We start from the raw sequence: 14849 nt of genomic DNA on the forward strand, positions 1-14849 counted from the left end.
GACCAGGGCAGGATGATACAGCTCTGGGGTTCTAGGCTGGGGAGCTGTGGGTATTTTGTCTGGAGCCTCTCTATTGTTGAAAGAAAAGGAGTATTTGTGGCACCTTAGAGACTAACCAATTTATTTGAGCATAAGCTTTCGTGAGCTACAGCTCACTTCATCGGATGCATACTGTGGAAACTGCAGAAGACATTATGTACACAGAGACCATGAAACAATACCTCCTCCCACCCCACTCTCCTGCTGGTAATAGCTTATCTAAAGTGATCACTCTCCTTGCAATGTGTATAATAATCAAGTTGGGCCATTTCCAGCACAAATCCAGGTTTTCTCACCCTCCGCTGTCCCACACACAAACTCACTCTCCTGCTGGTAATAGCCCATCCAAAGTGACCACTCTCTTTACAATGTGTATGATAATCAAGGTGGGCCATTTCCAGCACAAATCCAGGTTTTCTCACCCCCCCCCCCGCCCCTTTTCCAAAACCACACACACAAACTCACTCTCCTGCTGGTAATAGGTTATCCAAAGTGACCACTCTCCCTACAATGTGCATGATAATCAAGGTGGGCCATTTCCAGCACAAATCCAGGTTTTCTCACACCCCCTCCCCCCCCCCCCCCCAAACTAACTCTCCTGCTGGTAATAGCTCATCCAAACTGACCACTCTCCTTACAATGTGTATGATAATCAAGGTGGGCCATTTCCAGCATAAATCCAAGTTTAACCAGAACGTCTGGGGGGGGGCGGGTAGGAAAAAACAAGGGGAAATAGGTTACCTTGCATAATGACTTAGCCACTCCCAGTCTCTATTTAAGCCTAAATTAATAGTATCCAATTTGCAAATGAATTCCAATTCAGCAGTTTCTCGCTGGAGACTGGATTTGAAGTTTTTTTTGTTTTAAGATAGCGACCTTCATGTCTGTAAATTGCGTGACCAGAGAGATTGAAGTGTTCTCCGACTGGTTTATGAATGTTATAATTCTTGACATCTGATTTGTGTCCATTTATTCTTTTACGTAGAGACTGTCCAGTTTGACCAATGTACATGGCAGAGGGGCATTGCTGGCACATGATGGCATATATCACATTGGTGGATGTGCAGGTGAACGAGCCTCTGATAGTGTGGCTGATGTTATTAGGCCCTTTGATGGTGTCCCCTGAATAGATATGTGGGCACAGTTGGCAACGGGCTTTGTTGCAAGGATAGGTTCCTGGGTTAGTGGTTCTGTTGTGTGGTATGTGGTTGTTGGTGAGTATTTGCTTCAGGTTGGGGGGCTGTCTGTAGGCAAGGACTGGCCTGTCTCCCAAGATTTGTGAGAGTGTTGGGTCATCCTTCAGGATAGGTTGTAGATCCTTAATAATGCGTTGGAGGAGTTTTATTGGGGGCTGAAGGTGACGGCTAGTGGTGTTCTGTTATTTTCTTTGTTCGGCCTGTCCTGTAGTAGGTGACTTCTGGGATTTCTGACTTTAGGTATTGTTTCATGGTCTCTGTGTATATAATGTCTTCTGCAGTTTCCACAGTATGCATCCGATGAAGTGAGCTGTAGCTCACGAAAGCTTATGCTCAAATAAATTGGTTAGTCTCTAAGGTGCCACAAGTACTCCTTTTCTTTTTGCGAATACAGACTAACATGGCTGTTACTCTGAAACCTCTCTATTGTTGGTTCATGCAGTGGCTGGCCAGAGCATTCATGAACACAGCTGGATGTGGCCCTTGCCTGTGGATGTTTGTGTGAGGGCAAGCTTGGAGGGCTTTGCCACTTGTCACAATGCCACAGTGTGAGAGGGAACCTAGATTGGTAAAACAGAGGGCTCAGCAGTACCCCAATTCCAGGTTGCACCTTGTCTGTTTAGTTAATTTAGAAATCTCTTTGCTTTTGCCATGATAACATATCTTGAACTTTGCTGCAAACAGTGGCCCTGCATAATTTTATTTTTCTTTCCTGTGTGGAATGGTAGCCTCCTTCACTGGAAGCAGTGGTAACATCTTTACATGTATGATAAGCTCCACTCTGGAGAATGTTAAGAATGTATCCTTCATGTTCTGTGTCTTATTGTGCCATGTAGTGAGAATTTGATCTCTTTCCTGTTTTCAGTGGAAGACACTTAAGTTGAAAAAGTCTTTCATTTAGTGTCTATCAAATGGTTTGTCTTGGTGTTGAAGGGTTTCTTGTACTTGGGAATAGTGTTCTTGGTAATCATTTTCCATGGAAGACAATAAATTGAGCTTCAAATTTGTGTTGATAACCAGGGATTGGTGGGTTTGCTAAATGTATTGTTGTTGGGTTTTTTTGGGCATGTCAGATTTTCCTCCCATTTTTGTTGCTATTTATACAGTTGTTTTAGCAGTTTGGGATCTTTGCCTTCCATCCAGCTCATCTGGGCCCTGTGATCCCCCACGTGGACTTCTACATTAACCTTGGTCGGTAGTAGGATTAACTTCTTAAATAGGCTTCGCTGTACCAGTTTCAGTCTAGTCTGGCATTCTGCCTTCAGAACTGTTCAATATCTGATCCTTCAGAGGAAGGTGAAATAGGTCCTTGATACATCTAACAAGTTTTCCTACCCCTGGGCACAGGTGAATATTGTTTTTGACCCCTGTATGATGTTTGGTTATGCCTGGAAGCATGAAATTTGATTGTATTTCTTAGTCTGCATAGGTACAAATAGTTAGTGGTCATGAAATAATCCCATTAATTTGGAGTCAAGAGCAGACGTTTGTTTCTGGTTCTCATCTGAGATTTTCTGGATCTCTTCCAGTATAGTGTAAACATTGGCCTTCTGCAAAGGAGAGCCCTTGGAGGATCAAGACTCGTTCCTGGGCATAGGGTATTCACTGAGCCGAACTGATGGCGCCTGCTCTCAGATAAAGGCTAGTTGTGCAGGTTTTTTTATTAGCCATGTTTTTGGTTCCACAAATACTCTTGTAAACAGCTTACAGTTGAGGTGTCTAAGGGTATGCCTCTAGCCTGAATGGCTCCATAATTCTGCTTAGAACTCCCACAGCATGTCAGCTTCCTTTGGGTGGGACGTACCACCCCTGCTGAGGATCTCTTAAGCACTAAACAAACATCCCATCAAAGTAGTGCAGTATCAGTTTCCCTGAAAGGGGCATAGGCTTGCTATACTTATTTATACCATTCTTCAAATTTTGCTTGTCATTTTTATGCAGCATGTATTTAAAATAAAAAGGCTTGTGGGGAGTAGAATGATGGATATGGGACTGTCTGGTAGGAGATACACATGCTTGTGATTGACACAACAAGAAATGTGAAGGTCATTCTGTAACTATTGTGACATATTTAAAATGGGACACTTGTGGCCTGTCATGGGTACAGACTGACTAAGTTTAAAACAAGGATTTGATCTTTATATTTCATGGAAGAATCAGTAACAATTCCATAGCATCGTAGAATATAAGGGTTGGGAAGGGACCTCAGGAGGTCATCTAGTCCAACCCCCTGCTCAAAGCAGGACCAATCCCCAGTTTTTGCCCCAGATCCCCAAATGGCCCCCTCAAGGATTGAACTCACAACCCTGTGTTTAACAGGCCAGTACTCAAACCACTGAGCTATCCCTCTACGCCCCCCTACCCCCCCAACTGCAAGGTTGTGTTCACTTTTTCTGTGAAGTGGAGTTTTTTCTGTGTTGATCAAAAAGTTTTTTATATTATCATAATTAGAGCACTCATTGCTAGAATGCAAATGAAAAGCTTAAATATTAAGAACAGTTAGGATTTCATTGCCAGACATGGGTTTGGCTTGTTGTATGCCCGCAAAGAGAAATAATTACTGTGAAAAAGATTAATGAACATTAATAATAAAGTGCGGGGACTTGAAGTTACTTAATTTTTTGTTTTATTTCAAAAATGTCCAGTTCCTTCTCTTTATATATTCCCAAACAAAAAAACTGTTTAGATGGAGTTAAGGTTGAGGTTATGTATGTTTTACCATTACAATATTCATCATAGCAATCTTATAATCATGTCCCAAAACAAGCAGCATAAGGCACAGAAATTCAAAGTTAGGGTTAAACCTAAAAGAAATCCAAATATATGAAGGTCTGAAGATGGGCAATTAAGGCGCACCCAAATAACCTTAACTCTGTTCTTTAGTGATGCCACAGGAGAAAACCTTTTAAAAATCAGTTTAATTTACTCTGGGGCTACAAATACTAAAATGCCTTAAGCATAATCATGCGGTTATTGCAAAGTGTCACTGTGGGGCAGAATTGAAGTTGTCTTGTTTAACCTAAGGTTAAACTTTAAAAAATACATCAAACTGTGACTTCAGGGGTTGGTAAATACTTGTTTCTGGGATAATTACAACATTCTTTAAACTATTCATATATACTCTCAACATTAACACCAGGTTAGCAGTTTTTTTGTCTAGAAGTTTCCCTGGTTATTAAAAAATTATTTAAAATGTCATACAAACAGAAGTCCCAAAGACTGCTACCATGTGATATCTCCAGTTAGTTGAAGATATTAAAAATATTGATTTTATTTTAAAAGTTTTTAGAGCTAGATGTACTGTTACTCTGTGTCTGCTTTGCATGACTGGAACAGTGCAAAGTAGCTACACCAAACTGGTGAATCTAGTTCTTTAAATCAACTGTAAATTATCTGGGATATGGGAATAACTTTTTTTACACTTTTTTTTTAAATGAGGAGGGGAACCATGTAAACTTCCAGAGTATGAAACTCTGGAATTTCTATCTTAGTTGTCAAGTATCAGAAGGGTAGCTGTGTTAGTCTGGATCTGTAAAAGTGACAGAGTCCTGTGGCACCTTATAGACTAACAGACATATTGGGAGCGTAAGCTTTTGTGGGTGAATACCCACTTCGACGGATGCATGTGGTTAGTTGGGGTGTGTGTGTGTGTGTGTGTGTGTAAAATAAATACATTCAATTTTTATTTATTTATCTGAAAGCTCAGAGGCCAACTGGGTAAAAGGGCTGGTGAGAGTGGGAAGCAGCTGGGATGACTAGGAATTGCCAGGGTTCAGGGCGGGTGGGGAGAGAATTCCTGGGGAGCAGGGGGATTCAACAGTGATGTATTCATATGGGAGGAGGGCAAGTGATGTGTCTAGCACCTTGAGTAAAAGAGGGTTATGTGCAGCAAATTGAACAGTAACAGACTACAGATACTAGTGATGGTTGAATCTGGTGATATTCTGAAGAAAGAGCTGTCAACCATGCTTGTAGCTGTTTTTATTGCTTCACGCTGACTTAGACATTTGAGGTTTTAGAGTGATAATCCTGGAATCTTTTTATATAGATTCACCAGTGCCTGTAGTTTTCTGTGCCTTTTTAACTAACTGTTCAAACAGCGGTAAAGATAGTTAGATTAATAATGAATCCAGGTTTCTCCCTTTCTTCTCTGAGAAACTGTCAGTTTCTTGTCACCTTCCAAAATGTCACTTCAGCATTGTTTAAACATTCAGAATCTTTCTGTGCTGAGAACTGTCCTGTGGTGTTTACAGTTTCTTGTTTCAGATAGTCATAGGTTAAGCTATGTAATGCAATATCTGCAGCCTCATCTTTCAATTGCTTATTGACTTAGCATTGTTCATAAACTGCTGTTAAACTGTTTAGTGAAAGACAAGTATATGTTGTACGCTTAAGTCATTTACTGGACTGCAGCTCAGATGTGTATTTTCTGAGAAGCATTAAAAATAACCAAGTCATCACTTGGGTAAAGGGACTAGATGTATTAAAATCTTGTGCTACTTTAATGTTGGCATTATTGTGAAGACATGCTTTCTCCAATTCAGCCCAACAGTAGCAATGTCTGGTCTTCCCAGACACAGTTACGTGGAGGTAGGTTCATTCACAATGTTCTGATAGCTTTTTTCTGAGTCTTTCAGGATATCCCACAGTCTTCCTAGATAGGACTTCAGGGAAACAGTTACAGGGTGTGTGTTTGACAAGACTTGAGGTGTTACAAAACACAGGATGCCCTTTGGTGGTCAGCCTATGGTCCCTCTTTTTCTCCTCTTAAATAATTTTGGCTCAGGAGAGGTCCATTTTAACAATCTGGCCTGTTTGACAAAGCTGATGTAGGCTAATAAGGTCAAGGTCAGAATGTGACCCACATTTCTGGTGAAGACTTGAAGTGATACATGTTTAAATAGCTGAAATCATGAAATTTACGATTTTTAAAATCCTATGACTGAAATTGTCCAAAATGGACCATGAATTTGGTAGGGCCCTACATATAGCTCCATCTGTGAATCTTTTTCATAGCTTCTGTGCAGGTGCTCACTTAATGTCATTAGCAAAATGTCATTGTTTGCACATAAGTCTATAGTAACTTAAATTGATAACAAAATGTGGGGGTTTTGTTTTGTTTTGTCCATACAGTCTTTCACTTAGTATAAAAACAGTTCTAAAAAAGCTCTCTGTTTGAGAGAGGGAAATAGGTTATTGGGAAGAGGAGTGGAATCGGTAGGGAATATGAGGGAGAATGTGGATGCCGTCAATTCAGCTGAGAAGCTACTCTATGGGGCTGTCTTCTCCTTCGTGCATGTAACTCACTTTGTCATCATTGTGCCTTCCAGAAGATGCAGGCTAAAATCCTTTTTGTGATTTGTACTGTGTTGGCTTAAATCTCTTGGTGCTAATGTTAATTCTATTCTTGGTCTCAATTAGATATTCTATTCTTAGTCTCATTTTAGATATTCTTTCTTGCAGAATTTGGCGTTCATTTAGCAGAACTGACTGTAGATCCCCAAGGAGTACTGGCCATTCGTCAGGTGAGTCTTCCCAAGCATGCTGTAGAGAAGAGATGGATTATAACTTTTGTTGGTTTATAAACTGGCCACTCGTATTTTCTTTTTAAAAAAAGTAAAATTAAATACTATTTCTCTATCAATCTAATCTGTAGGAACATGTAGCAATGAGAATGTTCTTGTGCTCAGCACTTAATCACATTTGTAATAACCAAAACTACATAATAGCTTTTTTCGGTAACTGATATGAGGACTGGGGAACTAGTGTGGGGATGTGGGAATGGGAAACTTTCTCTTTCTGGCTTCTTCAGTAGCAGATTGTTCTTGCTATTTGTGTGCAGGGAGAAGTCATAGGTATTGTTTTCCAATTAGCATTACTCCATCTTCTTTTCAATTTGTTTTTGTCAAAAATCACATGACCCTTATCCATGTGTGACTAACTCTCATCATAATGCTGTTCAAGCTTGGTACATTTGATACTCAGACACTAAAGTGGTGATGGTGGTATAAGTACCTCTGTAGAATAGCATCTATGTACAGGGTGGCATCAGTGAGCAGGATAGCATTGTCTTATCATCTTTCTGTGACATCTAGAAATCCTGTTCAGTTTTCATCCTTTTTGAGGATTTCCATGTTGGAGGGAATGGTATCTCATGTCACTTGTTACTGGATCAGACCTAGCATTGTTATGCTTTAGCAGATCTTCCCTGTCCTAAGAAGCTCAAGGCCTATTCTGCCAGAGTGGTAGCCAGCTTCCGGGCTGAGAGGGGGGAGCCTCTGTTCCTGAACACTGCTGAGCTACCTGGTGCTCAGTTGACACTGTCTCTAGGTACTGCCTCCTCAACCAGGCATTATTGGCTAATGCTGCCTTTAGACATGAGGTTCTGAGATGAGTTTTGCCCATCCTATTGCCTTACCTTTTCCCTTAGCCTCTAACCACATATAGGGAGGAAAGGAAGATTGTCCAAGTGCTGCTGATCAGACCCCACATGCACAATGGTTGTGGCTGCATAGCAGAAAAACAAATTTCTTACATTGCTAAATGTTTCCCATAATGAGATAACATCAGTACACCTTCCAGGGTGGATTGGCTCAACCAGGGGCTAGCTGGGGAATGCAGGATTATGTACTCTATTTCTGTAGCTCTGGAATATTTCCTCTGGGGAGAAGTGTGTGGCAAGCCGCTAAGGAGAGGGGGCAGTGCCTTAAATGCTTCATCGAGTTTCTCACCAGGCTGACAGCAGAGCAGGGTCTTATAGATTGTAAGCACGGATGTTACCACAACACAGAAAACACATAGCAAAGTAGTAAAAATCTGCTTTGTAATGGTTTAAAACAGCAGGTCTCAAATTTTATTGCTTCACATACTGCTTTCTTAAATTATTGTAAAGTGAATAGATGGAACATCAAGTTTACATGCCACAGGTGGTACATGTACCACAGTTTGAGAACCCCTGGTCTACAGGTTCATAGATAAGCCCAGAAGGGGCCATTGTGATAATTTATTCTGACCCCTTCTGCATACCACAGGACATAGCAGTGGACTTGTTATTCCTTGACTTTAGCAAAGCCTTTCATACGGTCTCCCACAGTATTCTTGCCAGCAATTTAAAGAAGTATGGGCTGGATGAATGGACTATAAGGTGGATAGAAAGCTGGCTAGATCATCGGGCTCAGTGGGTAGTGATCAATGGCTCCATGTCTAGTGACAGCCAGTATCCAGCGGAGTGCCCCAAGGGTCGGTCCTGGGGCTGGTTTTGTTCAATAACTTCATTAATGATCTGGAGGATGGCATGGATTACACCCCCAGCAAGTTTGCAGATAACACTAAACTGGGAGGAGTGGTAGATATGCTGGAGTGTAGGGATAGGATACAGAGGGTCCTAGACAAATTAGAGGATTGGGCCAAAAGAAATCTGATGAGGTTCAACAAGGACAAGTGCAGAGTCCTGCACTTAGGATGGAAGAATCCTGTGCACTGCTACAGACTAGGGAGCTAGTGGCTAGGCAGCAGTTCTGCAGAAAAGGATCTAGGGGTTACAGTGGACAAGAAGCTGGATATGAGTCAACAGTTTGCCCTTGTTGCCAAGAAGGCTAACAGCATTTTGGGCTGTATAAGTAGGAGCATTGCCAGCAGATCAAGGGACATAATCATTCCCCTCTATTCGGCATTGGTGGTACCTCATCTGGAGTACTGTGTCCAGTTTTGGGCCCCTCACTACAAGAAGTATGTGAAAAAATTGGAAAGAGTCTAGGGGAGGGCAACAAAAATTATTAGGGGGTTGGAGCACATGATTTATGAGGAGAGGCTGAGGGAACTGGGATTATTTAGTCTGCAGAAGAGAAGAATGAGGGGGGATTTGATAGCTGCTTTCAACTACCTGAAAGGGGGTTCCAAAGAGGATAGATCGAGGCTGTTCTCATTGGTAGCAGATGACAGAAGAAGGAACAATGGTCTCAAGTTGCAGTGGGGGAGGTTTAGGTTGGATATTAGGAAAATCTTTTTCACTAGGAGGGTGGTGATGCAGTGGAAAGCATTAGCTCGGGCGGTGGTGGAACCTCCTTCCTTAGAGGTTTTTAAGGTCAGGCTTGACAAAGCCCTGGCTGGGATGATTTAGTTAGGGATTAGGTCCTTCTTTGAGCAGGGGGTTGGGCTAGATGACCTCCTGAGATCCTTTCCAACCCTGATATTCTATGATTTTATAGGAATTCCTTGATTTAATTCCAGATTGAACTAGAGCCGGTCTTTTAGAAAAAGATCCAGTCTTGATTTAAAAATTGCCAACACAGTTCAGCAAAATCCTTGGTAAATTGTTCCAATAGATAATTAACCTCACTGTTAAAAATTTGCACCTTTGCCAGCCATGGGATCTTGTTATATACCTTTGTCTGCTAGGCTAAAGAGCTCTCTATTATCAAATTTGTTCCCTGTGTAGGTACTCAGACTATGATCAAGTGACCCCTTAACATTTTTCTTTTAAGATAAATTAAGCTCCTTGAGTCTTTGAGTATAAGGGATGTATTCCAATTCTGTAATTGTGGCTCTTCACTGAACTCCCTCCAATTTATTAACACAGTATAGTGGTAGTGGTTGCACCTGTGCCAAATACAGTAATTGTATGATCTCCCTATTGCTACTAGGTAATCCAGTTGATACATCTAAGCATCACATTAGCTCTTTCAGCTGTAGTGTTGCAATGGGAGCTCATGTTCAGCTGATTATCCATCATGACTCCCAAGTCTTTCAGAATCATTGCTTCCCAGATTAGAATTCCTCATCCTGTAAGTACAGCCTACATTCTTTGTTATTAAATGTATGACCTTTCAGTTGGCTGTATTGAAACACGTATTGTTTGCTTGGTCCCAGCTTACCAAGCAGTCCAGATCCCTCTGTATCAGTGACCTGTCCTCTCTATTATTTACCACTCCCCCAGTCTTCATCACCTGAAAATTTAATCAGTGCTTAGTTTGTCTTCTAAGTCATTGATTAAAAAATAAGTAGATCAGAGCCAAGTACCAATCTCTGCAGGACCCCACAAAAAATGCACCTGCTTAATGATGATTCCCTGTTTATAAGTATGTTTTGGGACCTGTCAGCCAGTTTTTAGTCTATTTAATGTGTTCATTTTCTATCATTCTAGTTTTAGTCAAAACGTCATACAATACCAAGTTAAATGCCTTACAGAAGTCTAGGTATATTACAACAACACATCATGCATCTGAAGAAGTGGGTTTTTACCCACGAAAGCTTATGCCCAAATAAATCTGTTAGTCTTTATGGTGCCACCGGACTCCTCATTGTTTTTGTGGATACAGACTAACATGGCTACCCCTCTGGTACTGTTACCTCTATCAACCAAACTTGTAATCCTTATCTATGTATCTGTCTAGTCAAGTTAGTTTGACAGGATCTATTGTCCACGAAGCCATGTTGATTGGTGATAATTTATATTATCCTCCTTTAATTCTTTATTAATCAAGACCTATATCAGCTGCTTCATTGTTTTGTCCAGGATCAGTATCAAGCTGACAGGCCTGTAATTACCTGAGAGGTGTCCCATTTACCTCTTTTAAATCTTGACATGACATTAGCTTTCTCCCAGTCTTCTGGAATTTCCCCGGTATTCCAAGAGTTATTGAAAATCAACTTCCAGTCCAGAGAATTCCTCGGCAGCTCTTGTAAAACTCTTGGAAACAAGTTATCCTGGTCTTCTGAGTTAAAAATATCTAACTTTTGTAGCTGTTGTTTTGTAGCTGCTCTGTGAGGAGAGATTAATAAAACTGGGTCTTTTCAGCTTGGAAAAGAGACAACTAAGGGGGGATATGATTTAGGTCTATAAAATCATGACTGTTTTGGAGAAAATAAATAAGGAAGTGTTATTTACTCCCTCTCAGAACACAAGAACTAGGGGGTCACCAAATGAAATTAATAGACAGCGGGTTTAAAACAAACAAAAGGAAGTATTTCGTCACACAACGCATAGTCAACTTGTGGAACTCTTTGCCAGAGGATGTTGTGAAGGCCAAGAGTGTAACAGGATTCAAAAAAGAACTAGATAAATTAATGAAGGATAGGTTCATCAGTGGCTATTAGCGAGGATGGGCAAGGATGGTGTCTCTAGCCTCTGCTTGCCAGTTGGCAGCAGGGAGTTGGCAGCAGGGAATGGATCACTTGATGATTACCTGTTCTGTTCATTCCCTCTGGGGCCCCTGCCATTGGCTGCTGTCAGAAGACAGGATATGGGGCTAGATGGACCTTTTGTTTGACCCAGTATGGCCGTTCTTATTAACATCCTCCCGAGTTACTATCAGAATGTAAAGTGTTGCATCATTCTATATGACATGGCTACATCATTTTTTCCCAAATTCAGAATAGAAATATTTATTGAATACTTCTGCCTTGAAGAATTGCAAATTCAGGCAGCTCGGTGATTAAGATGATATATAGTGCTTAGTTTGCTAGAAGATCAACAGTGTGTTGAAGAGTGAGAAGTGGTGTTGAAGTGGCTGCGGCTAATCACAAGGAATAAAATTGAAGTGCTGATTCTGAATGTCACTTTGGTAGCTAAAGTCTATAAAATATGCTACAAATCTACAGCATCCCTATTCTGTCAGCATTATACCTGGACAAGAATGTCCATTTCCTTTTAAAGTTTAATATGGTGTGACACAGCTCTGTCCTTGTATCCGTGGGTCCCGTGTTTCCTGGCGGATTTCGCTAGCCTCAGAGGCTCACTGTGACTCTCTACTTAGCCCTTCTCTCTTTAGAGGCAAGGGTCATAGCCTACTGAGCCATTTTCATCATAAGCCAGCGAGGGAGGTGAGGAGAAGCTATCCTCCCTTGCACAGTCTCTGTTGTCTCCCAGTCTCAGTGATTAATCAGGGAGGCAACGGGGGCGGGAGTCCGGGTCCGCCCTCTACTCCGGGCTCCAGCCCAGGGAACCTAATAGTATCAGCTATGGTGACTGATCTTTTAGAAACAGGATGCGTACAAATCCCTGGGCTACTTCCCCACAGCAGCCCACACTTCTTCAGGCTCCACTTCACCCTTACCTCAGGGCCTCCTTCCTTGTGTCTGATATGGTGAGTACTACTTAGTTCTTCCAATAGCTTCCTCCTGACACCCACACCCTCACTGACTAATTGGGAGGCTTTTAACTAGTTCCAGCCAGTCGTTGATTGGTTTCAGGTGTCCCAATCAACCTAGCTATTGCCACTGCTTTCTAGAAGGATCTTAATTGGCCCCAGGTATCTTGATTAACCTGGAGCAACTGCCATTTGGTTACCATGGTACCAGGGATTTCTTTAGCCTGGGGCTAACATACCTGTTCCTCACTACTTTACTATATTGCCCCGTCACAATGGACAATACTAATTGTTACAGTTCAGGTCAGCTACACCGATATTCTTCCTCCGTAATCCTTTGAGGGAGCCCTCTTGTTGCTCCCAGCTCCTCAGCTGTCATGTCTCTTGCATGGAGACCTGCGTTTCTCTCCCTCCTGACCAGGGTTTTCCAGGCTGTCCAGTTCCTTCCTTCAGTGAGTTCCTCAGCAAGTCAGACTGCCTAATGAGTCCTGCTTTACGTGCTCTTCAGAGGCTATAAACAGTGTAATTGCCCATAGGTATAGGTTAGTACACAGCTCTTTCTAAGCAAGCATGCTTTTTCTTAAGGTGACAGCATTACAGAGAAAACATAATAAAAACAATTTAAAAAAAAATACATGCATGCTAATAAGCTTACCAGAGACCACCCCTGATTCAAATAAGGGCTCTGGCAGGTGGCAGAGCCTTCAAGCCCCATGAAAGGGGTTTTCCAAAGTTACAGGTTCATAAAGTTCGTTCATGTCTGGCCCATTGTTTCACATGGTCCTTTGAAGCTCTGACCCTTCCCAAGGTCTCCCTTATAGAAGTTGCATACAATTCCACAATAATACATAAACTTTATGTTTTTAATACAATGGACTCCAAAGTCTATTTAAACTGAATTCAGAAAGGGTTTTTAATGATAAAACAGGAAATTGCCATATCTCAGAGTCAGCGTTTAGGGCTGGAAGAGACCACCAGATCATCTGTTCTGATCTCCTGTATATCATAGGCCATGAGCACCCTGCATTAAACTCAGCAACTGGAATTAGACCAAAGTATTATATCCCCCAGGAGACTAGACTATTATGTGCTACAGGCAGAGAATAGGAGGCCCCCGTAATGGCAGAAAAATGATTAAATGAGATATACCCAGTAAATCCTGGAAAGTGACCCACATCCACACACTGCAGGGGAAGATCACCATCACCACCCCCGATACACCACACAGGGTCACTGCCAATCTGACCTGGGGGGAAATTACTTCCCAACCCCACAAATGGTGTTCAATCAGACCCTGAGTATGTGAGCAAGAACCAGTTAGCCAAGCACCTGGGAGAGACTACGTGGTGCTATCTCAAAGCCTCGGCCCATCCTGCCTGGTGTCCCATCCCCAATCATAGCCATCCCTGATGGTGATAAAACTCCCAAAATACATTGATGGGGGGATAACCGTTCCTGAACTCTGCAGGTGCCTAGTTGAAACTATGAAGCACAAGCTGTAAGAAACAAGACACAGACTGGAAGTGAGCCCATGTGGCCTGCTGCCTACTGTCACAAGCAGCCCCATCATACAAGTGCACTTATAAGTTTGTCCGCTCTTCTAAAATTAAATTGTTTGCCCCCACAACTATTATTTCGGGGGGGGAGGGGGATGTCGGCGCGGCAGTTTCTGAACCTCACCTCTCTGATGGTTACAAATCTTCTTACTTCCAGTCTGAATTTGTTCATGGCCAGTTTATATCCATTTGTTCTCGTGCTACATTGTCCTTTAGCTTAGTTAGCTATTCACCCTCCCTGATGTTTACCCTCACCCCAGTCATATCCCCTCTCAGCCTTTGTTTTGCTAGACTAAACAAGCCAGGCCCTTCCAGTCTCCTCTTATAAGGTAGGCCCTCCAGTCCCCTAATCATCCTTGTAGCTCTTCTCTGAACCGGTTCCAGATTAATTTAATCTTTCTTGAATATGAGTGATCAGAATTGTACACAGTATTCCAAATGAGATCTTACCAATGCCTTGTACAATGGCATTAATATTTTTCTCTCTCTCGCTCTCTCTCTGATGGAAATGCCTTGCCTAAATTTGCTAGGATCGTATTTGCCTTTTTCATAGCTGGATCACATTGATGACTCAGTCATCCTGTGATTGACTCCCACACCCAGGTCTCTCTTCCTCTGTTACTTCCACTTGCTGAGCCTCCAGTTTGTAGCAGAAATTCTTATTAGACCCAAAGTACATGACTTTGTGCTACTGAATTTCATCCCATTTCTGTCACTTCAAAGTGTTCAAGGTCATCCACAACGTCCTGTATAATATTTGATCCTCCTCTGTATTGAAGATGCTTCCCAACATTGTATCGTGCAAATTTTGTTAGTTGTTTGCAGTGGTTTTTGTAGTTGTGTTGGACCCAGGATATTAGAGAGAGAAGGTGGGTGAGGTAATATCTGTTATTAGACCAACTTCTGCTGGTGAAAGAGACAAGTTTTTGAGTTACATAGAGCTCTTTAGGTCTGGGAAAAATACCTGTGTA

The 14849-nt window shown here is 41.9% G+C and overlaps 1 protein-coding gene across 2 annotated transcripts in view; it reads left to right on the forward strand.

Moving 5' to 3' along the window:
- Positions 1–14849, forward strand: part of IPO9 (importin 9) — a 167123-nt gene that overhangs the window by 15369 nt on the left and 136905 nt on the right. For both annotated transcript variants that reach the window (XM_077839190.1, XM_077839191.1), the window contains exon 2: positions 6699–6760. In XM_077839190.1, coding sequence (XP_077695316.1) covers positions 6699–6760 — 62 coding nt within the window. The remainder of the gene's footprint in view (positions 1–6698; positions 6761–14849) is intronic.

The sequence above is a fragment of the Eretmochelys imbricata genome, chromosome 21 (assembly GCF_965152235.1).
Source record: "Eretmochelys imbricata isolate rEreImb1 chromosome 21, rEreImb1.hap1, whole genome shotgun sequence".
Classification (NCBI taxonomy): Eukaryota; Metazoa; Chordata; order Testudines; family Cheloniidae; genus Eretmochelys; species Eretmochelys imbricata.